This window comes from Micromonas commoda, chromosome 16 (genome assembly GCF_000090985.2).
Source record: "Micromonas commoda chromosome 16, complete sequence".
NCBI lineage: Eukaryota > Viridiplantae > Chlorophyta > Mamiellophyceae > Mamiellales > Mamiellaceae > Micromonas > Micromonas commoda.
Genome location: NC_013053.1, coordinates 253,064 through 276,599, shown reverse-complemented (window position 1 = coordinate 276,599; position 23,536 = coordinate 253,064). Strand labels below are relative to the sequence as shown.

At 68.9% G+C, this 23,536-nt stretch overlaps 14 protein-coding genes across 14 annotated transcripts; 7 read left to right on the top strand and 7 right to left on the bottom strand.

Moving 5' to 3' along the window:
• Positions 1-12: 12 nt before the first annotated feature.
• MICPUN_89032 (predicted protein) lies at positions 13-1,693 on the top strand (the record flags this gene model as incomplete). The annotated part of the gene is made up of 1 exon (XM_002506806.1): positions 13-1,693. A coding segment is annotated over one exon (1,681 nt), but the record flags the coding sequence as incomplete, so codon positions are not given.
• A 933-nt stretch (positions 1,694-2,626) lies between these two features.
• Positions 2,627-3,193, bottom strand: MICPUN_89181 (predicted protein; the record flags this gene model as incomplete). Its single annotated transcript, XM_002506656.1, has 2 exons — positions 2,627-2,734; positions 2,795-3,193. The coding sequence occupies 2 exons, from the start codon at positions 3,191-3,193 to the stop codon at positions 2,627-2,629; spliced, it is 507 nt and encodes a 168-aa protein (XP_002506702.1).
• Positions 3,194-3,379: 186 nt separating this feature from the next.
• On the top strand, positions 3,380-3,817 carry MICPUN_64777 (predicted protein; the record flags this gene model as incomplete). The annotated part of the gene is made up of 1 exon (XM_002506805.1): positions 3,380-3,817. The coding sequence occupies one exon, from the start codon at positions 3,380-3,382 to the stop codon at positions 3,815-3,817; it is 438 nt and encodes a 145-aa protein (XP_002506851.1).
• Positions 3,818-3,905: 88 nt separating this feature from the next.
• On the bottom strand, positions 3,906-5,904 carry MICPUN_64776 (predicted protein; the record flags this gene model as incomplete). Its single annotated transcript, XM_002506655.1, has 2 exons — positions 3,906-5,438; positions 5,569-5,904. The coding sequence occupies 2 exons, from the start codon at positions 5,902-5,904 to the stop codon at positions 3,906-3,908; spliced, it is 1,869 nt and encodes a 622-aa protein (XP_002506701.1).
• A 108-nt stretch (positions 5,905-6,012) lies between these two features.
• MICPUN_106613 (predicted protein) lies at positions 6,013-7,418 on the top strand (the record flags this gene model as incomplete). Its single annotated transcript, XM_002506804.1, has 2 exons — positions 6,013-6,582; positions 6,683-7,418. 2 exons carry the CDS (start codon positions 6,013-6,015, stop codon positions 7,106-7,108), a joined length of 996 nt encoding a protein of 331 aa, XP_002506850.1. The 3' UTR covers positions 7,109-7,418.
• Positions 7,419-9,665: 2,247 nt separating this feature from the next.
• MICPUN_109632 (predicted protein) lies at positions 9,666-10,443 on the bottom strand. Its single transcript, XM_002506654.1, has one exon. The coding sequence runs from the start codon at positions 10,420-10,422 to the stop codon at positions 9,703-9,705; it is 720 nt and encodes a 239-aa protein (XP_002506700.1). The 5' UTR covers positions 10,423-10,443; the 3' UTR covers positions 9,666-9,702.
• A 749-nt stretch (positions 10,444-11,192) lies between these two features.
• MICPUN_74385 (predicted protein) lies at positions 11,193-11,519 on the bottom strand (the record flags this gene model as incomplete). The annotated part of the gene is made up of 1 exon (XM_002506653.1): positions 11,193-11,519. A coding segment is annotated over one exon (327 nt), but the record flags the coding sequence as incomplete, so codon positions are not given.
• A 1,022-nt stretch (positions 11,520-12,541) lies between these two features.
• On the top strand, positions 12,542-13,180 carry MICPUN_71934 (predicted protein; the record flags this gene model as incomplete). The annotated part of the gene is made up of 1 exon (XM_002506803.1): positions 12,542-13,180. A coding segment is annotated over one exon (639 nt), but the record flags the coding sequence as incomplete, so codon positions are not given.
• Positions 13,181-13,426: 246 nt separating this feature from the next.
• On the top strand, positions 13,427-13,966 carry MICPUN_64770 (predicted protein; the record flags this gene model as incomplete). Its single annotated transcript, XM_002506802.1, has 1 exon — positions 13,427-13,966. One exon carries the CDS (start codon positions 13,427-13,429, stop codon positions 13,964-13,966), a length of 540 nt encoding a protein of 179 aa, XP_002506848.1.
• A 53-nt stretch (positions 13,967-14,019) lies between these two features.
• MICPUN_64769 (predicted protein) lies at positions 14,020-14,967 on the bottom strand (the record flags this gene model as incomplete). Its single annotated transcript, XM_002506652.1, has 1 exon — positions 14,020-14,967. One exon carries the CDS (start codon positions 14,965-14,967, stop codon positions 14,020-14,022), a length of 948 nt encoding a protein of 315 aa, XP_002506698.1.
• A 198-nt stretch (positions 14,968-15,165) lies between these two features.
• MICPUN_64768 (predicted protein) lies at positions 15,166-18,494 on the top strand (the record flags this gene model as incomplete). Its single annotated transcript, XM_002506801.1, has 2 exons — positions 15,166-15,216; positions 15,321-18,494. 2 exons carry the CDS (start codon positions 15,166-15,168, stop codon positions 18,492-18,494), a joined length of 3,225 nt encoding a protein of 1,074 aa, XP_002506847.1.
• Positions 18,495-18,823: 329 nt separating this feature from the next.
• On the bottom strand, positions 18,824-20,816 carry MICPUN_106612 (predicted protein; the record flags this gene model as incomplete). The annotated part of the gene is made up of 3 exons (XM_002506651.1): positions 18,824-20,386; positions 20,516-20,629; positions 20,775-20,816. The coding sequence occupies 3 exons, from the start codon at positions 20,814-20,816 to the stop codon at positions 18,824-18,826; spliced, it is 1,719 nt and encodes a 572-aa protein (XP_002506697.1).
• A 216-nt stretch (positions 20,817-21,032) lies between these two features.
• Positions 21,033-22,092, top strand: MICPUN_64766 (predicted protein). The gene is made up of 2 exons (XM_002506800.1): positions 21,033-21,316; positions 21,657-22,092. Exons 1-2 carry the CDS (start codon positions 21,268-21,270, stop codon positions 21,968-21,970), a joined length of 363 nt encoding a protein of 120 aa, XP_002506846.1. The 5' UTR covers positions 21,033-21,267; the 3' UTR covers positions 21,971-22,092.
• A 570-nt stretch (positions 22,093-22,662) lies between these two features.
• Positions 22,663-23,460, bottom strand: MICPUN_89135 (predicted protein; the record flags this gene model as incomplete). The annotated part of the gene is made up of 1 exon (XM_002506650.1): positions 22,663-23,460. A coding segment is annotated over one exon (798 nt), but the record flags the coding sequence as incomplete, so codon positions are not given.
• Positions 23,461-23,536: the final 76 nt, after the last annotated feature.

The window sequence follows — 23,536 nt, the reverse complement described above, 5'->3', positions numbered from 1 at the left end:
GGAGCCATGTCGATGTTCGGCAACTTCGGCGTGAACCTCGGTTCCGTCGGTAACCTCTTTGGCGCGTCCGGCCCGAGGCTCAACTACGACCTCGGCGAGGCCTACCCGCGCGCCGCGGGCGGCTGGACGCACTACAGGGCCACCAGCAAGGAGGACGGCTCTCCCGCGAGCGTGTTCAAGTTTGTGTGCAACGACGTCCACAAGGAGAGGGTCCGCGTGGAGGTGGCGAGGAACGGCGCCAAGCGGCTCAAGACCACGAGACATCCGAACATCCTGATGCTCAAGGACTCGCTCGAGGTGGAGGAGGGCGACAAGCTGACCATCTACGTCGTCACCGAGTCCGTCATGCCCCTCGAGGAGCACCTCAAGGATCTGCCAACCTCCACGTCCCAGCGCGACGAGTACTACGCGCTCGGCATACGGCAGGTGGCCACGGCGGTGTCCTTCCTGGCCAACGACTGCGCTCTGGTGCACGGTGGCGTGAGCATGTCAACGGTCGTGGTCACCGACAGGCTCGACTGGAAGCTCGCGGGCCTCGACCTCCTGTCCGAGCACGCAGCCATCGGGCGGGGCACGCACGGACCCGCGCCCCTCGTGCACGCCGCCTTCTCCGTCCCCGATCAGTACAAGCCGGAGGAGTACCGGCGCGGGGACTGGGCGGGGATCCCCGGCGGACCCCCTTGGGCGATTGACGCGTGGGGGCTGGGGTGCTTGATCCAGGAGGTGTACCGGGGCGGCGCGATCTCGCGGACCGATCAGCTCCGGGAGGTGGACCACATCCCGCAGGTTCTCCTGAAGGATTACCAGAGGCTCCTCGCGACGGCGCCCGAGCGCAGGTACAACCCAAAGAAACTCGTCGAGAACTCCAGCCTCTTCTCCAACAAGCTCGTGGAGACGATCACGTTCCTGGACAACCTCACGCTCAAGGATTCCATCGAGAAGGAGCAGTTCTTCCGGCACCTGCCGAGGGTCATGGAGTCCCTCGCCAAGGCTCCGGTGCAGCGAAAGATCTTGCCGCACATCGGCGAGGCGCTCGTGTTTGGAAGCGCGCCGGCGCTCGCGGTGTCGCCGATGCTGCACGCCGCGGAGGGCCTCTCCGACGACGACTTTGCATCCAAGGTGACGCCCACGATCGTCAAGCTCTTCGCCAAGGAGACGGCGAACGCGTCGGACAAGTTGGTCCGAGTGGCGCTCATGGAGAACCTCTCGCGATTCGCCAAACACCTGCCGAATAAACTCGCAGACGAGACGATCTTCCCGGCGATGTCCAGCTCGTTCACGGACGAGGACCCGTTCGTTCGGGAGCTCACGCTCAAGGCGACGCTGGTGCTGGCGCCCAAACTGACGCAGCGAACGCACGGTAACCTGCTCAAGTACCTGTCCAAGCTGCAGGTTGACCCGGAACCTCCCATCCGCGCCAACACCACCATCCTCCTCGGCAACATCGCGCGGTACCTCGCCGAGGCCACGGCGAAGCGCGTGCTGCTCAACGCGTTCACCAGGGCGTTACGGGACCAGTTCCCCCCGGCCCGAAAGGCTGGGCTGATGGCGCTGTGCTCCACCGTGGATTTTTACGAACCTGGCGAGGCGGCGCAGAGGGTGCTACCCGCGGTTGCGCCGCTCACCGTCGACCCGGAACGAGAGGTTCGCGAGTGCGCGTTCCGGTGCCTGGACATGTTCACCGACCTACTGAAGCGGTTCAGCGTCAGGGTCGACGAGCAAGGCGCGGAGAACGCGGCGGCGGCGCACAAGAACGACGCGGAGAAGGCGGCGTCCAAGGCCAACGCCGGTAACAAAAGCGGCGGCATGGGCGGCGCGCTGGCGTGGGCGGTCAGCGCCGCGGCGAAACGCGTGGGCGGGGGACCGCCCGTGGACGAGGACGCCCTCGCGGGCCGTGCGAGGCGGCCAGAGGAGGAGGCGGCGGCGCGCGGGATCGACATGTCGGCCAAATCGTTTGGGTCTGACGCGCCGCCGCCGAGGCTCTACGGCGAGGCGTACACGCCCACGTCGACGCCCGGGACGACGCCAGCAAAGGGAGGTCCTCCAGGAGGAGGAGGAGGAGGAGGAGGAGGAGGAGGGCAAGGTATCCAGGGTCGAGGCGGCGCGTATGACGGGTCGACGAGGTTGGACGCGCGCGAGATTGACGACGACGGCGACGGGTGGGGCGACATGGACGACGACCTCGACCTCGAGGCGGAAAACGACGCGCGGCGGAGGCTGGCCAAGCTCTCGACGCGTCCGACGCCCGCGGCCGTCGTCGCCAACGGGGGCACGGCGGCGGCGTCCAGCGGCGACGGGTGGGGGGACATGGACGACGACGACGACGACGCGTTGTTCAGCGGCGTGGCGGCGGCTACGAGCGGGTCCGGTTTTGGCGCTTCGGCGGCGGCGGCGGCGGCGGCGAGGCCGACGAGGCCGACGCTCGCGACGAGGACGGTCGGCGGACACGTGAGCCTCGGGGGCGCGACGCGCGGGGTGCAGCGCGGGAACAAGCCGGCGCCGATGAAGCTGGGCGCGAGGAAGCTCAACCCCGGGGACATCGACCTCGAGTCCATGCTCAACTGAGAGTTTGGTTATCGATAGCGTTTGGTTATTGATGCGAGTGTACGTACGACCGCGACGCTCTTCACGTTCCCCTCGACGCGTCGAGCAGCGCGCGGAGCTCCCGCGCCTCTTGCGCCATCTCGTTCGCCGTGCGCACCACCCGTTCCGCGTCCAGATCGAGCCTCTCGCCCTTCGCCGGCTGCTCTCGGATCACCTCCTTCCCCATGAACGCCCTCTCCCGCTCCCCCACCGCCTCTCCGCTCTCCTCTATGCGCTCGTACACCTCGTCGTTGTTCTCGAAGTCTCCGGGTTTCCGGGGGAGCACGTGGACGTGGACGTGCGGCACCGTCTGCCCCGCCGCGGGCCCGTCCTGTATGGCGTACGTGAGCGACGTCGCGCCGAAATGAGGCTCGATGCACGTCCCGACCCTCTTGGCGAGGGACCACAGGTCCGTCGTCTCCTCCGGGGTGAGGTCCGCGAACCGCGCGACGACCCTACGCGAGATTATCAGGACGTGCCCGGGGACCACCGGCTTGAGGTTCACGAGCCCGAGCGAGAGCGGCGTCTCGCAGAAGACCTGCGAGTCCGGGATGTCGATCGGTCCGAACCTGTGCGCGTTCGCCGAGGAGGACGACGAGGAGGTCCTCATGGCCGCGGAAGCGGACGTCGCGTCGGCGCTCGAGGATGCCGCCAGGACGCGAGCTCGACGGGGATCGATCGTGCGGGGACGGACGGCGCGGAGGAGCTGCGCCGCGCGCATGTCGACGCCGCGAAGGTGTGACGTTTCCCGGGCGGGTCGAGGCTCTCGTTTTAAAAGAGTCGTCGTCACTTCGAGATGCGCCCCTGCTCGACGCTGGCGCTCCTCCTCGCGCTGGCGCTCCTCGCGCTGGCGGGGTTCGCGCGCGCGGACCACCCGACGTACGCGGACCGCGTCAGGGCGAACCGTGGGCCGTATCCCATCGACGAGGCGGACGCCAGGGCTCGACACGCGAGGTCCGGGGTTGGGCGAATCACGGGTCTGGACGCGGCTCCTCTCCTCAGACGCCGGCGCCTGGCGGAGGATACCGCGACGATCGACGGCGCGCCCGCGCCGATCAAGGGGTGCGCGGCGCACACGGACGAGGCGTCGTGCGCGCTCCCGTGCCGGTGGTGCAAGAGCGCGGCGGTGCCCAGCGCGTGCTTCAGCGCGAAAGCCGCGGCGTCGTTGCCGGCTGGTGTTTTCGAATGCACGTCGCACCCGCGGGGCGCGTCGGACGTCGCCGCCGCGCGGTGATCGCGCGCGGGCGCGGTTTTGTACATGGACACGTATTCTCACACACACACGCACGCGCGAGACCCTTGATACACGAGCACGCTACGTCTCACAACCCGTCGTGGTTCGACCGATGGAGCCTGGCGATGATGGCCGATTTCCGCTCCAACTTGAAAATCACCGACTCGATCTTCGAGCTCAAGTCGGCCACGTTCTTACCCTTCGCCGCCGCGTCCAGGAGCTCGCCGTACTCGCACCTCAACGCCTCGAACTCGTCTCTGAGCTGCATGCCGACCCTGCCGGACGGCGAGTCCGCAGCGGACGTTGGACGATTGGCCGACGCGAGCGCCCTCGAACCGCCAGCGTCATCTTCCAAGTATTCCGGGACGAATCGGGACGGCGGACCTCCTCCGCCGCGACCGCGACCGTGCGTCCCTCCCCCCATCGCGTGTCGCAGCGACGCCGCCGCGCGCCTCGCCGCGTCCCTCGCCTGACGCACGTGCCTCGGCGTCTCCTCCCCGACCCTCTTACCGAAAACCCGCGCCGGCGCGTAGTCGTACCCGCCAGCCGCACGGCTCACGCTGGTGCCCACCGATCCCCTCGCCGGACGGCTCGGGATCTTAGCCCTCGGCCGGAACAGCTCCCTTCGAACGGCGGCGGCGGCGGGGAGGGGAGCGGCGACGGCTTCGAGGTGGGCGCCCGCGCGGCGGCGGCCGGCGGACGACGGCGGCGGGGGCAGGCCGGGCGGAGGGGGAGGCGGAGGGTCCGGTATCGGCCTCGGGGGGATACCGCCGGGGTTCCAACCTCGTCGACCGCCCCCGAGGGGAAGGTTCGAGCCCGTCGTCGTCATCGTCGGCGGCGGCGTCATCGTCATCGCGACGACGCCCCGCCGCGCGGACGCGGGACGCTCCTCCGCCTCGACCGGCGGCGGCGGCGGGGAGGGATCCCGGGAAGACGACCTCGATCCCCCCCTCGACCCGTCGCGCCGCACCTTCCCACCCTTCTTCCCTTTCCCCGCCTTTTCCTTCCCGGGCCCCGCCCCGAGCTTGGGCACGAGCGAACTGAAGTCGAGACCGACGGCCCGAGCGTCCAACGCGCCCACAGCGTTCGCCGCCACTCGAGCCGCGAGCTTGGAATTCAGATTCGCCAACTCGCGAACGGCGCACTCGAGCGACGCCTTCTCATCCTCCAGCCTCGCGCACTCCCTCGTCGCCGCGTCCGCGCGCGCCGCGTCCGCCGCCGCTTCCCCGCACTTCGCCAGCGCGACGTCGCGCTCCGCCTCGGCGTCGCGGCGCGCTCGAGCCGTCTCCTCGTCCAGCCTCGCCTTCCATCGCGTCTGCAACTCGTCTACGCGGTGCGCGTGTTCCGCGTTCGCGGCGGCGAGGTCCGTCGCGAGCCGCCCGGCGTCCGACTCCCACGTCGCGCGGCTCGCGTCCTCCAGGCGACGCGACGCGTCGTCGCGCTCGCGCTCGGCGCGCACCGCGCGCGCCTGCTGCTGCTGCGCCGCCGCCTCTGCGACTCTGACGCGGTCGACGAGCTCCTGGATCCTGGCCGCCGGGGGCGGCGCGCGGGCGGAGGCGTGCGAGAGGCCGTCGGCGGCGGCGAGCTTCTCGAGCATCAGCGCGCTCTCCTCCTTCGTCGTCTGATGGGGCGGGCGGGGGATGGGGGCGGGCGGGTGAGTCGCGTTGGGTCTCGCGGCGAGGACGCGATTGTTGAATTGTCCCCGAATCGTCCCGGAATCAATCGTCGGGGTGGGTTCCGAGGGTGCGCACCATGAGATGCCTGGTGGCGAGCTCGAGCTCGTCGGTTTTCCGCTCGAGCATCCCCCGCAGCTCGTCGTACCGCTCTCTCCATTCCGCCTCCACCCCCCGCACCACCGACGGCGCGAGTCCCCCCTCGGCGGTGTCCGGCGGTGGCGCGCTCCACCTCGCCTTGGTCTCCTCGTACCCGTGTCGACGATTCCGTGGGGAGCGGGGGGGCGCGGGTCGGTCGAACGCCGGGTCGGATGCGCGCGCGGCGGCGGTCCACGGGCTGGGAGGATCGTCGAAGTTCTCGTCGCGGCTTCCGTGCGACGCCCGCGGCGACGGCGGCGCCTCCCCCTTGGCCATGGTGGCGCTCGCCTCCTCCGATAATGCCCCCGGGAATCTCATCCGCCCCGGTGACGTTTGAGCGAGAAAGGACCGAGAAATTACAACCCGGACGCGCTCAGCCACGACATGGCGAGCCAGTGCTTCGCATCCACCCTCGCGGCCGCGCCCGTCGCGCGTCTCGCGCGTCGATCCCGCGCCCCCGCCGCGCCGCGACCCGCGCGCTCGCTCACGATCGCCGCCGCGTCCGCCACCGAGAAGGACGACAAGGCGCTCGAGTCCGAATCCGCGGGCGCCAAGAAGCGCGACGAGGAGTCCAAGGCGGCGGGCATCCAGGAGCGCAGGCCCCCGCGCGGCGGCGAGGCGCCCCCGCCGGGCAAGTGGGAGTGGACCCTCAACTGGGACCCCGTCGTGTACGACAAGGTTAACGCCGCGCCCCTCACCGCGCCGACGGAGGCCGAGCTTAACGCCGCGGGATGCGTGATCGGCTCGTGCCCCAGGACCCCCTCCGACGTCGACAGGCTCATCGACGAGGGCGGCGTGGAGGCGATCATCTGCCTCCAGTGCGAGCTCTGCCACGGCGCGCTAATGATCGACTGGGAACCCATCAGGGCGAGGGCGCTGGAGCGCGGCGTGCCCATCGTCCGCGTCTCCGTCAGGGACTTCGACCGCCTCGACCAGGCCAAGATGCTCCCGGAGGTGCGCGCGCCAAAACCAAAACCAAATCCAAATCCAAACTCTCCCGCTCCTCCATCCGTTCCGCTTCCTGACCGAACCTCCCACCGCCCCTCCCAAACAGATGGTCCGAAAGCTCGCGCTGTTTCGCGCCATGGGTAAGCGCACGTACGTGCACTGCACCGCGGGCATCAACCGCGCCTCCCTCACCGTCCTCGGGTACCTCACCTTTGTCGAGGGCATGACCTACGACCAGGCGCTGGCCATCGTTCGCGAGTCGAGGCCCCAGGCAAACCCTTACGCGGTGTCCTGGGAGATCGCGCGCGAGCGTTTGCTCGCGGGGCGCACGGAGGACGTGTACCTGTACACGCAGGTGGAGCTCGGGGGGAACTCCATCGAGGAGGGCGGCGACTGGATCAAGCGCGACTTGGAGAGCGCGAGCATCGGGGTGATCCAGAGCATCTTCAACAGGGGGGTGGAGGCGGATCTCTCGTTCACCGCGGCGCTCACCGACATGTGCGCCGCCGCGATCAAGGCTGGTGGCAAGTGAATTGATGGGGCGGTGTAGGACGATTCTTTCCGAAATCCCGGGTGGGGTTCGTTCGTCGGTACAGGTACAAGTACCTCTGGAGGTACAAGTAAAGTAGTCTTTTCGTGCAACGTCGAGTTTATGTTTTTCTCTTCTCACGCCGGCGGCGCCGGGGGCGGCGGCGGAGGCGCCCCCACCTCATCCGCGCTGGGCACGTACCCCGCGTCCCCTCCCGCGACCGGCGGGGGCGGGGCCGGGGGCGGGACCGGCGGCGGCGGAACCTCGTGCACGGCGGCGGCGGCGGCGGCGCGAGCTCCGGCGAAGGGATCGTGTCCCCACGCGCCACCCGCGGGCCCAGGCGGAACCATCCCGAACGGCGGCGGCGGGACCATGCCGTACACGGGGGGCATCGCGCCGTACGCGCCTCCGTACGCTGTTCCGTACGCCGCGGACGCGTCGTGGTACCCGCCTGTTCCCGGGTGTGCGTGCGGCGGAGCTCTGTACGACGACGATCGCTTCTCCTCGAGGATTCTGTTCACCTCGGCCACCGCCGCGGCGACCGCGCCCGGGTCGCCCCTGATCTCCACGTACTCGGTGCCCTTGACGCGCTCGCCGCCGGTCACCGCCTCGTTGCCCTTGACCACCAACCTGGCGCCGGTCCTGTCGGAAATCTCGCGGATGGTGGATCCCCTCGAGCCGATAATCGCGCCGGCGTTGAACGGACAAGGCACCGTCTCCGTCGCGTCCGCGCCGAACGAAGCCCCAACCGCCGCCGCCGCCGACCCGTTCGCACCCCCTACGCCTCCTCCTCCGTTGGACGCCTGCGCGGCGTACCGCTCCTGCGCCTCGGGGGGCGCGCCGTGCATCTCGTGGGGTTTGTACGGCATGGTGGCGAGGATCTCCCCGATCATCGCCACCGCCGCCGCCACCCTCTCCCTCGAGCCGGACACGACAGCCTCCTCGGTCTCCCTCTCCACCTGCACGTGCGCGCCGGACTCGTCCTTTATGCGCCGGATGTTCACGCCCTGGGGTCCGACGACGAGCCCCCCGCGGCGGTACACGGAGATTCGTTCCGTAACGGAAGCGGCGAATCCGTCCACCGGCGTGCCCGCAGCCTCGCACACGCGGTACACCTCAGCCTTGGCGGCGGCCACCTTCGTCGGGTCCGTCCCGCCGATCGTACACGTCCCCTCGCCCTTCTGGACCTTGACGGAGCACCCCGTCCTGGCCTCCAGGTCGCGAATCACCGACCCGCCGGTGCCGATGACGCGGCCCTCGTTGCGCTCGCCGATTTGAATCGTCTCCACGATCCAACCCTCCGTCTGGTCGTCGCGACACAGCGCCTCAACCTCCGTCACGCACCGCGCGATCGCGTCCGGCGCGCCCAGCATCAACAGCCGCCCCGCGCCCTTCTCCACCTGCAGCCTCACGCCGTGCGTGTGCTGCAGCTCGTTGATCTTGGCGCCCGCGCGACCGATGATCTTACCCTCGAACCGGACGTCGAACGAATGCGCCGCCTCGACGCCGCCCATCGCGCCGAGATCCCCTCCCGCGCCGCCGATAGACCCGACAGACCCTAGCCCTGGCCCTAACCCCGCGTGCGGCGGCGCGTCCCATCCGTTCCCGGACGTTTGTCCCGCGACTTGGACTCCCGCCGCGGTCGCCGCCTTGGCCGACACCGACGCCGCCGCCGCCGCGATTCGTCGCATGGCTTCGATGTTCGACTGAAGGTCCGCGCGTCCCCCCTCGGGGCCGGGGCCGGGGGCGGGCTGGGGGGGAACGGGTGGTGGGACGTCGCTGAAGCCGCTCGGACGACGTCGCGGGGCGCCGTTGGACGATCCGGGGAGGGCCGCGCCGTCGCCCCACGCCGCCTTGACCTGATCTCTGGCGATCATGGCCGCCATGGACGCGAGCGCGGGGTTCTGCGCGAGCTGCGCGTCCGAGATGGGCGCGCTCGCGATCCCGCCGCCGCCGCCGCCGCTGGCGCAGCCGCTGGCGCGCCTGTCGCCGTCGCGGCTCCTGCTCCGGTCGCGTCTGCGCTTCTTGTCGCTCCGCCGATCTTTCTTTCGGCGCCGAGATCGCGATCGCGAGGAGGAGGACGACGACGACGAGCGACGGCGCCGGTGCTTGCGATGCTTCCTACGCTCGCGGCTCGCGGACCTGGACCTGGACCTGGACCTGGACCTGGACCTGGACCTGGCCCTGGACCTGCCCCGACCGCCGTCGTCGTCGGCGGCGGCGGCGGGGGCGGGGTCGCGCGCCGACGACGGGATCCCGCCTCGCTCGCCCGATCCGCCCGCCCCGCGCCCAGCCGTCGGATCCGCGTCTCGAGCCCGCGCCTCCTTCTTCTTGCGCTCGAGCTCGCGGCGCTCCGCGAACGTGAGCTTCTTGCCCTCGACGGGGGTACCCGCGTCGACGTCTTCCTCCTCCTTTTCCAACATGGGCCCGTGCGTTGGACTGTGGCTGCATGCATCATTGTTCCCGCCCAGCAGGGCTGGCAGCGGTGCTGACACTGGTGGCCATCTGAAATCCGAACGAAGGCGAGTCGAGACGGACGCGCGCGCCGTGGTACACGCGTAACGTTAACGGGTTCGATGTGAAAAGCGATCTGTCCGTCAATCCTCCTCCCTGTCGAGCTCCACCACGAGCGCGTCCTCCAGCCCCATCGTCAGCCCCATCGTAAGCGCCGCCCTGAAGTCCCCGTACTGCACGCTGAGCACCGCGCAACCCCCTTCGCCGGGGTACTCGCCCTTGCCCCCCCGCTTGCCCCCCCGCTCGCCCCCCCGCTTGCCCTCCCCGTCCTTCTTCTTCCACCGCGGCGGCCTCAGCCCCTCCCGCACGTCATCCGTGGCGTACTCGAGCCCCGCGCACAGCACGAGCGGGAACGCGGTCCTGTCGCACCCGTCTTTCACCGATCGTCGAAGCGTCGCGGCGTCCACCGAGACGCACCGTTTCGTGAAGTCCTCCAGAGCGCAGTCGGCCGCGGCCCTGTCGGTGATGCCCCCCCACACCAACACCGCCTGTCGCTCGCACGACGTCGCCTCCTCGTACAACTCGCCGTCGCCCTCCTCCGCGAGCGTGTGCTCCAACCCGCTGTTGCCGAAGACGAAGAGGGCGCCGGGGCCGTGCTTGGTGTACTTGGCCGCGGCGAACCCGGCGAAAAATCGATGGTTTCGCACCGCGAACCTGTGGAGCTTGCCGGCCAGAGCGCCCAGCGCGGGGTCGGCATCCGCGGCGAACTCGTCGTCGTCGGTCCTCGACGGGACCACGGAAGGGGTCGCGGACACGCCCTCGCCGAGGTGGGTGTCCGAGTGGACCTTGGGAAGCCCCTCCATCGCCGCGGGCAGGCGGGCGCGTGACACAGTGATGACGATCGCAGCAAATTTTTTGGCATTTCGCATCCTCGGACCCATAAAAATTCGTCCTGTGGCTACAGTACGTACGCCGCGTGCTCGCTGCCACGCCTCCCTCGCACAGCGGATCACCCCGTGGGTATCTTGTGCTCCATCGCCGCGAACGTGACGGAGATGTGGTGACACATCATCTCCAGGAGCCGCTCGTCGTTCTCGTCGAACGTCCGCCTCTCCTTCTCCCCTTTTCTCGCAAAGCCGAACCAACCCGTCTTTGCCGCGCGACTCCCCTCCCCTCCCCTCCCCTCCCCGCCCCAGCCCCGGGATGTCTTTGCGCGCGCCCCCAGGGCCCCGTCCCCGCCGCCTCCCTTGTTCACCAGCTGTACCACCGCGACGACCCGCCCGTGCTCGTCCACCACCGGTCCCGTCAGCGCGGAGTGCGTGGTGAAACCCGTCACCCCGTCGGCGTCGACTGACACGTCAAACGCGGGATGGGTCGAACAGTCGGCGACGTTGGACACCGTGCCGGTGGCCGCGACGTCGCCGACGATGCCGCATCCGAAGGGCCGTCGCACCACGGCGTCGTCCATCTTGTTCCCGCTGCTCGCCCGCGTCCACAGCTCGCGTTTGTCGTAGTCCACGATCCACAGCGACGCGGCGGCGCAACCCACGACGTTGTGACCCTCGTCCATTATTGCTCGAAACACCGCGGTGAACTCCTTCTCCTCCTTGGCCTTCTCCGCGGCGTGCGGGTCGATGAGCAGGAGGTTGAGGAGGCCGAGGCAGCACCCGGTGACGACGCCGCAAACCTTACCCGCGGTGGACGTCATCCGCGTCACTCGCATCATGTTCTGCTCCGCGGTGAGCACCGGCTGCGCGAAGCCCGCGCGCAGGACCCACGCCTCGATGGCGCCGCCGAAGAGCACGCCGCTGGTGTCGCTGAAGATCTGGCCCATCGCGGCGGCGGCGAGGGAGGAGAGGCCGAATGCGACGCCGACGCTGTTGTCGATGGCGTCGCCCGCGTAGATCAGCACGGTGTTGTCTATGAAGCCGAAGGCGACAAAGGGAACCGCGTTGAAGACGAAGATCTTGCGCAGAGTTTCGGCGGACGGCGGAGCCGACGACGCGCGCACGGCGGACGCGGTGGCGGACGACCCGGACGCCGCGGACGCGGCGAATCCCGACGACGGCGTCATGATCCACGCCCTGGCGGTCGTGACGCCGGCGATCCTCCCGTTCGTCGAGTTGGCGGCCGTCCACGCGCGCCACGCGCTCGTCGCGGAACTGGTGGGCACCGAATTGATCGTCACCCCGGATGCTGACGTCGGCGACGCGCGCCGAGCCACCCCGGCCGCCGCCGCACCCGCGGCGCGTCGCATCATGGCCGCGACTCGAACGTGTCGGTGAGTCCGCGGGGGCGTCGCGGGGCTGATGTGCACCGCCCCTCCGCGCGCAGTGGCGAACGTCACGGGGGAACCTCCGTCGCCTCAAACGACGTTTCCGAGATCGAGTCAAACGTCACGCCGTGGCCCTGTTTCGTTGAATCACGCGGTGCACACCGGCGTCGCACTCGATCGTATCGATGGGCGACGTCATCTTCGCGGACATCGTCGACGTCGGCGGCAGGAGGTTCCGGAAGCAGAGCGGTTCCATCGGCGAGACGCTCGAGCGCGTCCGGTCACGGAAGGCCGCGGAGGGGCGAAGGCGGGCCGCACTCCCGGAGGAGGAGGAGGAGGATGGGCCGCACTTCCGACACGACGACGACGACGACGGGGGCTCGGCGTCACAGCTGCGCGCCTCGACGCTCCGGGAGGACGGGTTCACGCAGCACGCGGGAGGGATGTGGACCGCGCTCGTCTCCGCGGACGCGGACCTCGCGCGACACGTCACGCGCCACGACCCGGACGCCGTCGCCCAACTCAGACGCGACCACGACGCGTCCGTCGCGCTCCCGGGCTCGTCGACCAAGGCGCTTCCGTCCGGAGTCGAACCCCCGCCGCCAGGGTCCATCCTCGTCGTTGCACCATCTCTGCAAGCCGCGCGCGACGCCAAACGCGCCCTGGACCTCGCCCTGGAACGCGCGCTGAGCTCGCCCCAACTCCAGTACACCCACTTTGTCTGCGTCCCGCTGTGCCTCGGCGACGACGGCGATCGACTGGTCGCCACGGTGCGAGCGTTCCACCGGGACGTGCTCTCGTCAGCGTACGCCGCCGATTGCGACATCGAACCGTCCATCGCCCACGAGCCCGGTCACGCGCACCTGACGCTGTGCATGCTCAAGCTCTACAGCGACGAAGCGAGGGCGAGGGCGATCGGCGCGATGCGCGCGATGGAAGTCGCGCTGAAAGACGCGGGCGTCGTCGGCGGTGATCCATCGGCGGAACCCATCGAGCTGGAGGTTAAGGGCCTCGACGCCATGAACTCCGACTTTTCCGCGGTGGACGTGTTGTTCCTGAAGGTGAGGGAGGTTGGGAGTCGTGACCGGGTCAAAAAGGTGTGCGAAACAGCCGTTCGACACTTTGCCGACGCCGGGTTGCTCTCCCGAAAGGACGCGAACAAGCCGGTGAAGCTCCACGCGACGGTGATGAACACGCGGCTGCGAAACAGAGGTGGGGGGAACGGAGGGGGTAACTCGCGTAGGCGACCGTTCGACGCGAGGCGCGTGATGGCGTCGCACGGCGATCTCGACTGCGGGGTTGTCACCGTCGAGACGGTGCACCTGTCCAAGCGGGGCGAGTACGACGTCGACGCGGGCGGGTTCTACCGTCGCGTGACGGAGGTGAGGCTTTGTTCGTGAGGTGAGGCGAGGTGAGGTGGGGGTGGGAGTGGGTGCTTGGTTTAGGGTGTAGCGATTGGGACGTCGTAGTGGGAGATGGCGTAGTCAGAGGAGGAGGCGCGTCTTGAATGTTAAGTAGTCTACCTTCGTCACATTTTACCCCGCCGAGACGTCGACTCGATGGTCATTTTCCTCGCGCGACCCGCCCCGCCGATGGCGCACCGTCGACTGCTCCTCGCGCTGACCGTGGGTTTGATCGCGCGCTGCGTCGTCGGGGGCGGCATCGGGCTCGAGGAGTCGCGCGCGGCGGATCTCGAAGCCGGCGGGGACGCGCACCCGCGCGTGCCAATGTCGACCCCCGCGTGCGTCGCGTGCGAACGCGTGGCGCGGGAGATCGCAGACGCGGCGGCGCGCCTGGACGGGGAGGACGAGACGCTGTCGGAGGCGGAGAACGCGCGGCGCGCGAGCCGACGCAGGCGCGGATTTCACGGACGGAGCGAGGCCGCCATCGACGCCGCGCTGGACGCCGTGTGCGAGACGCTCGCGAGATCGCGGGTGGTGAAGGATGCGAACGACGACGACGACGCAAACGGCGGGGCGACGGCGAGTTGCGAGACGACGCTGGCGAGGCACCGCGGGGAGATCGCCGACCGCGTGTTCGCGGAGGGGGGCGTGGGTCTCAGGGAGTACCTGTGCGTCAGGCTGGAGAGGGTGTGCCCGAGAGTCGTCGGAGGCGCTCGCGACGAGCTGTGAGTGACGACTGATGTACCTTCGTAATTGTCGTCGACGGAGACGAGAGGTTCGAGCTACCCGCCGCGGCCCCGTATGCGATTCCTCATCTTGAACCCCCCGCCCCCTCCCCCAACTCCCCCCACTCCCCCGCCGCCGCCGCCGCCGCCAGCCCCGCCCCCCCCGTCCCTCCTGAACGCGGGCCTGTCTCGCGGGTAATCCTGCGGGTGCATCGTCTCCCCCCGCTGCTTCTCCTCGCGCGTCTTTGGCGCGGGCCGTCGCGCCTCTTCCCTCGTGAGCCCAGCCATTAAACGCGTGAGTTCCCGCGCGGACACCGCCCGGGGCGTCAAACGCATCAACACCGCGTCCTCACCGTCGTTGTAGTACCCTCGCCTTCTTCCCTCCTCTTTAAACCCGAGCTTTGCGTACAGACCCAACGCCGCGGCGTTTGACGCGCGAACTTCCAAGAAAGCGTCGCCCCCCGTGCACCGATCGCACGCCGCGCGGACGACGAGCCCGCCGACGCCCTCGCGCCTGGCGGAGGGATGCGTCGCCACCTCGAGGATCTGAACCTCCCCCGCGACGACCCACGCGCAGCACACGCCCACGACGAGCGGCGACGGGGGTTCGCTTGTTCCACCCCGTCCCTTGCGCGTCGCCAGCACGAAGTTGCCCTTGTGAATCTCCTCCGCGATCTGCGCGTCGCTCCACTCGACGCCCGCCGCGCGCGCGCACGCGATGACGTCGGCGGCGTCCGTGTCCGTCGCGGCGCGGACGTCGAAGAAGTCCGCGGGGGTGGCGACTCGAGCCGGGGGCGGGTCTTCGTCGCCGTCGTGCGTGGACGGAGACTGCGCGTCGGTCGAGGCGCCGGTCGCCGGGTTGCGTCCCGACGGTTGGAGGATGATGGGGCGGATGGCGCGGTCGACCCTTCGGCGGGCGACGGCGCGGGTCGGGGACGCGCTCGCCCGCGATGCGCGGCGCGCGAGCGGCACGCGCGCGGGGCACGGCGCGGCGGACGCGGACATCGTCGCGCCGCCGGTCGCCGTCGCGTTTGCGGCGTCACCGCGTGAGAGCGCCCCACGACACGTGGACTTTCGTCCCGAACGGGATGCGCGCCGCGCGCCAAGTCTCGCCAAACCAATTCAATTTCGCCGGGGCGCGGCAGAGCCGAGGAGCCCCGGAAAGGGCCGGGGCTACGATATGGCGCGGTGACCGCGAGCGACATGAGCGTCTCGAGCCACAGGAGCGGCCGGAGCGGCTCGTCTCGATCGGAGGTGCGACTCGCGTCCCGACCGCCCCGACGCCCGACTCGCGCGAGCCCGCACCGAACCGAACAAAGACTCTGATTTCCCCATCCCCCGCCCTCCCCAACCGACAGTCGAGCTCTTCCGGCGCCGCTCTCATCGCGCCGCTCCGCGCCCTCGGCGTGTCCATAGGCCAGTCTGCGAGTGCCAGGATGAACGTCCTCTACGCGGACGGAGGCGGCGAGGAGCGCCGGCGAACAGGCGGAGGCTCATCGTCGGGGTCCCTCGAAAGGGACGGACGCGCCGCGTCGACCATTCACCCGACGACGACGACCACGACGAGGCGCGCGCTGGAGCAGGAAGTCGCCGGCGTGCGCATCGCGCACTGCTCGTGGTGCCTCGCCGAGTGCGCGCACGCCCAGGTCTCCGAGGGTTTCCTCCTCTTCCGCGCCGCGTACCGATGCGGCGCGTGCGCGCGGAGGACCCTGCCGTGCCGCGCGCCCGGATGCGACTCCCACGCGAGGGGCGCGGGATCGACCGCGCCGAGGGACGACGACCTCTGCCTCGTCCACCGCGCGATCATCCCGGCGTGGCCCTGCGGTGTAGACGCGGGATACGACGCGTGGACGAGGGACCGCCTCGCACCGAAGGCGCGGTGCTCGTGGTGCCTGGACGTTCGCAGGCACGCGCTCGAGCACGTCGATTCTTTCGCCCCCGCCGCGACAGCTGTGGCCGCGACAGCTGCGTCGCCAGCTGTGTCGTCGTCGTCGCGAACGGGTCGGTCGTCGCGGTGGTCATCGGAGTCGTTCTCGTGCGGCGGATGCGCGCGACGGACGGTTCGATGCGAGACGTGCGAACGATCCCTCGCGGAGGGCGCCGCGGGCGCGAGGGAGAATTACGCCTTTGCCAAAGCCGGCGACGACAGATGCGCGCGGTGCCTCGGTGTCGTGTACGACTGGAACGCGCCCGCGGACGTCAACGCGCAACTGACCAAGACCGAACCCGCGTGGTGCGGGTGGTGCGGCGAGCGGTGCGCGCACCTGGTGAGGGACAAGGCGCGCGCCAAGTGCCAGTGCCTGGTGTGCGGCGGGGGCACGGCGCCGTGCGAGAGGTGCCCGGGATCGATGCGAACGCGAGAGCGGCCCGTCGTCGTTTCGAGCGTCGCGTCGAGCGTCACTCGACGCGGTTCGTCGACGCACTCGACGAGCGTCGGGACGTGCCTCCGATGCGAGGTGATACGCGCGACGCCGAGCGACGAGGAGGCTCGCGCGGTTTGGGAAACTGTTCGAACGAGACGCGCCGCCGCCGACGCCGCCGCCGTCCGAGTCCGCGACGTCCTCGCGAGAAAAACCAGGTGGTCGAAAGCGGCGCACGACGCGGGGGCGTGGCGGCCGTTCGCGCTCCTCGCCACGCTTCCGCCGCGCGAGCGCGTTCGCATCGCGTCGAGGCTGGGGATCAGGCTGTGCCGCGAGCGCGGGTACCTGGACCCGCACGCCGAGGCGTGGCGCGTGCTGGCGACGCCGGGGAAGGGGATACTCGCCAGGGCCGACGCGGCGGGCGGCGGCGGCATCGGCGGCGGCGGCGGCGGCGGCGGCGCGCTCGGGGGTCTCGGCCGGAGAGTCTCCGCCTCGACGGGGGCCGAAGATGACGACGACGCATCCGCCGAGAGAACGATCGGCTCGGTGCTCCGCCGCATCGGTCGCGACATCTCGCGGGCGGCGGGCGTATCCGCGGGGGTACCCGGCCGCCGACGCGCAAACTGGCTCGAGGCGCTCGCGTCGGTCCTCGTCGCCGGCGCGGAGACCGGCCGGTGCCCCGCGCTCGACCCGAGGGAGGCTGCGTCGTTACCCGTCGTCGCGAGCGGGCGGAAGGGCGCGGCGAGGATCTTGCGCACGCCGAGGGCGCTCGTGGTGGCGAGGTACGAGGAGTGCGTGCTCGGGATGGTCGCCGGGGCGCAGCGCGCCAGGCTCTCGCCAGTCCAACGGCTGGCGATCGACTCGTTAAAGTCGCACCCCATGCGCGTGGTGCTCGAGACCCGTTTAAAGAGGAGCGGCGCGGATTACCGGCGGATGGCGGACGCGGCGGTGCTCGCGGCGTTCGCGGCGAGCCCGTGGGCGAGCGTTACTGAGGGAAACGGCGTCGATGGGGGGATGGGCGACGAAACAAACGAACCGCGGTGGTCCCTCTCGGACTGCGCCGAGTCCATCGCGGCGGACGTGTACGGGTGTTTGCTGGACGGACGCGCGCCGACGGGACCAGCCGGGACGAGCCGGTCGTCGGGCGGGGGCTCCGGACGACTACGGACGACTCCAGACGGCTCCGGACGGCTCCGGACTCACGATCCGGACGGCGACCTCGGCGATGAAATTTGGTCCGGCGTCGCTCCGTCGCTCCTCGCGTCGCTCGCGTGCCAGACGGTGGCCGTGACGGCCGGTCCGACGGGCGCCGCGCTCGGCGCCGCCGCGGCGCTGGGCGTGACGGGCGCCAAACTTCCCGGCGCTTCGTTCGAGGACGTCACCGACTTTTTCGCCGGCGTTCGCGCGCCGTCGCGCGTTCCCGACGGCGCCGCGGGTCTGTTCGAACCGTGCGCGGTCGTGTTGGTGCACGGAGCGTTGCTCGCGTCCAGGGGGGTGCACGTGGACGACTACCACCCGGGGCGAGAGGAACGCGCGCGGGGTGGTCGATGGGGAGGGGTCGATCCGTCCTCCGAGCGTCGCGGAAGGAGGGGTGAGCGTCTGAGGGGTCGCGCGCCTTCATCCGGCGATGAGCCGCGCCGGTACGCGGAGAGCGACTCGTTCAGCGACTCTCCCGTCGGTGTCATCGGCGGGTTGGGCGGGTCGAGCCGGGTCAGCGACGGCGGATCCGATCGGGGACGGGTCGGGGCGTGGGCGGATGAGCAGGCGAGGGCGCCGCCCGGGCCTCGGAGCGCGCTGTCCGGCTCGGAGATGACCGTCGAGGAGGAGGAGGAGCGGGTGGCGGCGGAGGAGGAGCGGGTGGCGGCGGAGGAGGAGCGGGAAGAGCCCGTCGAGCCGCCCAGCCCGGTTCCCCGGCACTTCTCCCGCGTGGGACCGTTCGCGCGAGTCTTCGGGGAGGAGCGAGAGGCGGCGGAGGCGTTGCCGACGTCGACCCGCCCGGGAGAGGAGAAAGGCGCCGGGGCCGGGGCCGGGACGCGGTCGAGGACGACGCAGCCGGCGACGTCGACAACCTACCCGGAGCCGCCGCGCGCGACTTTGACGGGAAACGCGTCGAGGTTCGAGAGCGCGAGGGCCAACGCGGAGATCGACGATTGGCTCGAGGATGAGATATGACGACGACGTCGGACACCGAACGTTGGTCGACGACGGCATGCGCGTTTACACGTGACCCGTAGCGTAGGGATTAAGGGAATTCTTTTTATTTAAACAGGGTCGAGCAGGTATTCAAGAACAGGTTTGAGGCGCTCCCGGCATGTCCAGACGCGGTGTTCACGGAGGACTGTCCGGTTTCGCCTCCAAAGACCGCGTTCGCGCTATCGAATATCGGCCAGGAGTGAGTCACAAACTCGTAGTGCTAACTTACGAAAGGCTGCGCGTGGTTATTAAATGTGGAAAGAATGCACTAATCGTTCACCGTCGTCCGCGACGCGCGGCTGGACCGATCAACGCCTCATCCCGCGGCCGCGGCCGCGACCGCCCCGCCCGCCCCGCCCGCCCCGGCCCCCCGGCGCGTGGATGGGCTGCCCGTCGGCGCCCTCGCTCCGCGGGTTCCTCACAGTCTCGTCGATTGATAAGATGAGGCAGGTGGCCTCGCACGCGGCGCCGATGGCGTTGATCTTCACGAGCGCGGGCTCCCAGATGAAAGCCTCGTACGCGTCGATGACGCCGCCGGTGTTGACGTCGACGCCGAAGTTGGCGCCTTCGCCGCCCGCGAGCGCGTGCTTTTGTCGCAGCTTGTTCAGCACGTCGGTGGCGTCGAAGCCGCTGTTGTCGCACAGCTGGCGGGGGATCACCTCCAGCGCCCTGGCGAACGCGTTGATGAACAGCTGGCCCTTGCCCGCGATGCCGCGCGCGTGGTCGCGGAGGTGGCGGGAGAGCTCCATGTCAATCGCGCCACCGCCGGGAACGATGGCCGCGTTCTTGACCGCCCGGCGGACAATCTCGATGGCGTCGTTGAGGGATCTGGCAGCCTCCTCGATGAACTGTTCGGCGCCGCCTCTGAGCACCATGGTGCACGTCTTGGACCCCGGGCACCCGCGAAACAGGTTGAAGCGCTCGTTGCCAACCTGCCTCTCCTCGAACACCTCGCACGTGCCGAGCTGTTCGGGGGTGACGTCGTTCACCGTGGTCTGCACCCTCGCGCCGGTGGCTTTGGTCACGCGGAGCAAGTCCTCCTCCGTGACTCGCCCGGCGCAGAAGACCCCGCGGTCGGCGAAGTACTGCGTCGCGAGGTCGCCGATGGCGAGGCGGGACAGGATGATCTTCGCGCCAGACGCCACGCACTTCTCGAGCTTGTCGTATATGATGTTCCACTCCGCGTCCACGATTTCTTGATACTTACCCGGGTCGCTGAGTCGAACCTCGGCGTTGTCCTTCTCGCTCTTGAGCTCCAGCTCCAGGTTCAGCGCGAGCACCTTGGGGTTCTCGAAGTACTTGGGCTGCTGCTCGAAACCCGCGTAGGCGAACGTCTTCTTGAACGCGACGCCGTCAACCAAAAACGACTCTCGCATGGAGCCGCCCATGACCTTCTTGATGCCAATCATCCTCGGGTCCAGCAGATCCTGGTCCAGGTGCATCACCGCGTCGACGCACATCTGCCCGAAGAATTCCTTCTCGCCGCCGACGAGCTTCGACGACAGCGTGGTCATGGCGCACTTCTTCAGCAGCTCGCGCTTCTCCTCCGCGTCTTTGCCCTCGATGGACACGGAGAGTTCCTTCACCCTCGCGATGGCCATCTGCGCAGCCTCGCGGAAGTACTTGATGATGTTCTGCGGGTGCACGCCGTCCTCGACGAAGGGCTTGCACTCGCGGAGGAACTCGCCGGCGAGGATGACGACTGTGGTGGTGCCGTCGCCCACCTCGCTGTCCTGCGAGCGCGCAATGTCCACCAAAGACTTGGCCGCAGGGTGAACGATGTCCAGGAGTTTCATGATGGTGGCTCCGTCGTTGGAGATGGTGGTGACGCCCCTGTCGTCCTGCACGAGCTTATCCAGTCCGCGGGGGCCCTGGATTGGTCGCGCGGGGCAGGAAGGGAGGGATCGCGGTCAGCGGTGAGCGGGGACGGTTTCCGATCAAGAAGATGCGCGGCGGTTCGGGGTTTTTTTTTTCAAAGTCCGATCGGATCTGGGACGTACCAGGGTGGTGCGGACGGAATCCACGACCGCCATGCAGGCGTTGATGTTGGAGATGAGCTGGCCCTTACCCTGGCTCGTGTCCGTGCCCTCGCGCAGGAGCACGATCTGGGGTTGCTGTTGGTGGGAGGAGGGTGGGAGGAGGAAGGGGAGCGACGGCGGTCAACCGTGATCTTGGTTGGAAAAGGGCGGGACGCGAGATGGTGGGTTGCGGCGGTGGCGCGTTCTGGTGGATTTTGGGCGAACGCGCGTCGAAACTCACGATCATCTGCCCGTTGGGCATCCGCATGAGAGGTCCCGCCATGGTCGTTCCGTCCGAAACGCCCCAGTCGCGCCGATCGCGCCTCCGACTGCCAGATCTGCGTGCGGAGGCCGTGGCCGGTATTCGAACTGTTTTTTTGGCAGCCGACCATCCCGATCTGGCCGGACAACATCCTGTCGTCTCTTGGCGCCCTCTCCCTCGCGACGCTGGCCCAACGGCGGTTCAACCGACAGGTCCGCGCTCACTCGCCTTCGCGCGCGGAGCGTCGAGCGACGCGTGATCGCACGCCCGACGTGTCGTCCGTCGCGTGATACACCCGCGCGCTCGGATCGCGTCGCCGGATCGTGGATAACGGAGCCGCGCACCCGCGCGCGACCCAAAAGCGCTTCCATCACGAATTTCTCGGACGGGTGTCCGTGGAGCGGGCGATAGGAGGCGGACAGGGCGACGGAGGCTCGGGAGGATCGGACAGCACGAGGACGAATAGGACGCGATGAGCGAGGCGGAGATTCGTTTCAGGATGCCCGAGGGCGTCGACATAGGTGCGCGCCCCGCTCGAACCCCGACCGCGCCAGATCTCTTCGTCCGCCAGCGTGGCCCCTGCGCCGGGCACTGCGCGAAGAAAGGTGTCGCCCCGCGCGCCGAGCCGCGCGCCCGGTTGGCGATACGCGCGCGGGTTCCCATCGCGCTCGCGTCGACGAGCGCGGCGTGGATCCCGCGCGGGCCGTTCGGGGAACCGAGGGACATCCCGCGCCCCGACGTCGCCGCACCGCGCGGCGCCCAAACCTCCATCCCCGCCCTCGGGATGTTCGACGCGCGCTCCAAACGCCACGCGCGCCAAATCCTGATACCGACTCGATCCCGTCCCCGTCCGCTCAACAGGTCCGCTCAACATCCCGCTCAGCGCCAAGGTCCACACGGTCAAGGAGCTCGTCGTCGCGGAGTGGCCGGCGGACAAGGTGGGCAAGCCCGCGCCCGACGACCCGCGCGAGGTTCGCCTCATCCACAACGGCAAGGTGATGGAGCCCGGCAAGACGCTCGCCGATTGCAAAGTCGCGGTGGGATCGCTGGTGACGTGTCACCTCCTGGTGCAGCCCAAACCCGAGCCGTCCAAGGGCGGAGCGGGAGGGAAGGAGAAGGGCGGCGGAGGCGGGGGAGGCGGCTCGGCGCCCGGGTGCGGCTGCGTCGTGTCGTGACCCTCCCCGGGGTGATGGAAGGGAACGCAGGGATGGATTCTTTACGTCGTCGCGCCAACTCGCCAACTCGTTTGCGCGGCTCTTTTGTATGATGCTTTGTGATGTACAAACCACATCGTGATTGCCTGGGACTACGCGCCGCCGTTCGACGCCTTGCCGGTCCTGCGCTGGAACAGCCTGCCGCCCATGAGGCTCATGTTCGTCAGCGCGGATCCCCCGCGGAGACCGAGCGGCGCCCTCCCACCCTTCGCCTTCCCCGGAGCCTCGGCTTTCTTCTGCTTGACGAGGTAGTCGCGCTCGAGGCGGTACTTGTGCGGCCTGAACAGCCGCCACTTGCGAATGGCGTCCGGGGTCACCAGCAGACTCCGACCGCTCGCCCACCGTTTCATGTCCTCCAGCGGCATCATGAAAACCTTGCGCGTGTGAATCCTGCTCTCCAGACTGTGCCTCTCCTGCCGCAGATCCTCCGGCACCATAATCTCGTGCTGCATGCGGAGAATCTTAAACTGCACCCAAGCCGGGACGCTGGGCACGAAGTACTCGTACATCACGTACATCGCAGTCAGACTCGCGGCGATGACGAAGAACAGCAGCCGCTTCTCCAGCGCCGCGAGCCGATCGAACGGCCACGTCAACGCGTTGTCGTCGTGCTCAGGTTCGCTCGCGTCTCGCCACGCGTCAACCGTCACGGTGATGATCCCCGCGTTGGTGAAGCAAGCCACGAACGTGAACAGCTTGAGGAAGACGTACCACACGCCGATGTCCTTCGCGGCTCTCGGGACGGGGCGTCGCCCGAGGTAGACGATCTTCATCAGGTCGCCGCGAATCTCCTGCACGTTGTTTGCTGCGGCTAACAGGAAACACACGGGGAACACGGGCGCGAACATGACCAGGTACCCGTACTGAATGCACATCTCCGCGTACTCCAGGTATAGGTCCCTGACCTGCGGCAGGGTGCTCTGCTCGAATGACGCCTCCTCCTCCGTGAGGAATCCCTTACGACCGGCGTGATGCGACGACACGCCCGCCCTGTTCATGTACCAGCGCTTTCGACCTTTCTTGAGCCGGTTCAACAAAGCGGGGAACCCGTATTCCACAAACTGGTCCACGATGAACTTGGTCGCAATCATGGAACCGAGCTGGACGCTGAGGTGATATATGTTCTCCTTGACGAACGCGATGTAGAAGAGGGAGAAGTACGCGTTGAAGGACTCGACGACGAAGAACTTCACGACCAGCGCGTCGGTGTGCTTGACCTCCCTTCGGTGGTTCTCCCACCTCGTGAGCACCCTCGCGAGCATCTGATAGACGACGTTGAAGATGGGCAGGATCACGCCGGTGATGACGCCGCCGAGCACTTTGTACTCAAAGTTATACCACGAGTCGTAGTTCGGATTGCTCGGGTCGCCGAGTCCCTCGTCGCCGTAGTTGAGGGTCAGCTCGAGGACCAAGTACTGCAGCGTGCCGCAGATTGTCACCGCGACGAGCATGATCAGGCACGAGAGCAAGAGCTTAAGTCTCCTTCGGTGCGTGGGGTAGTGCGGCTGCAGCGTGAACTTGATCCGA

Bases quoted from the DNA above. Each gene is read 5' to 3' on its own strand.
- MICPUN_109632 (XM_002506654.1), bottom strand. From the start codon at position 10,422: ATGGAGGGGCTTCCCAAGGTCCACTCGGACACCCACCTCGGCGAGGGC.
- MICPUN_64766 (XM_002506800.1), top strand. From the start codon at position 21,268: ATGAGCGAGGCGGAGATTCGTTTCAGGATGCCCGAGGGCGTCGACATA. The intron at 21,317-21,656 runs GTGCGCGCCCCG...TCCGCTCAACAG, and splicing joins GCCCGAGGGCGTCGACATAG to GTCCGCTCAACATCCCGCTC.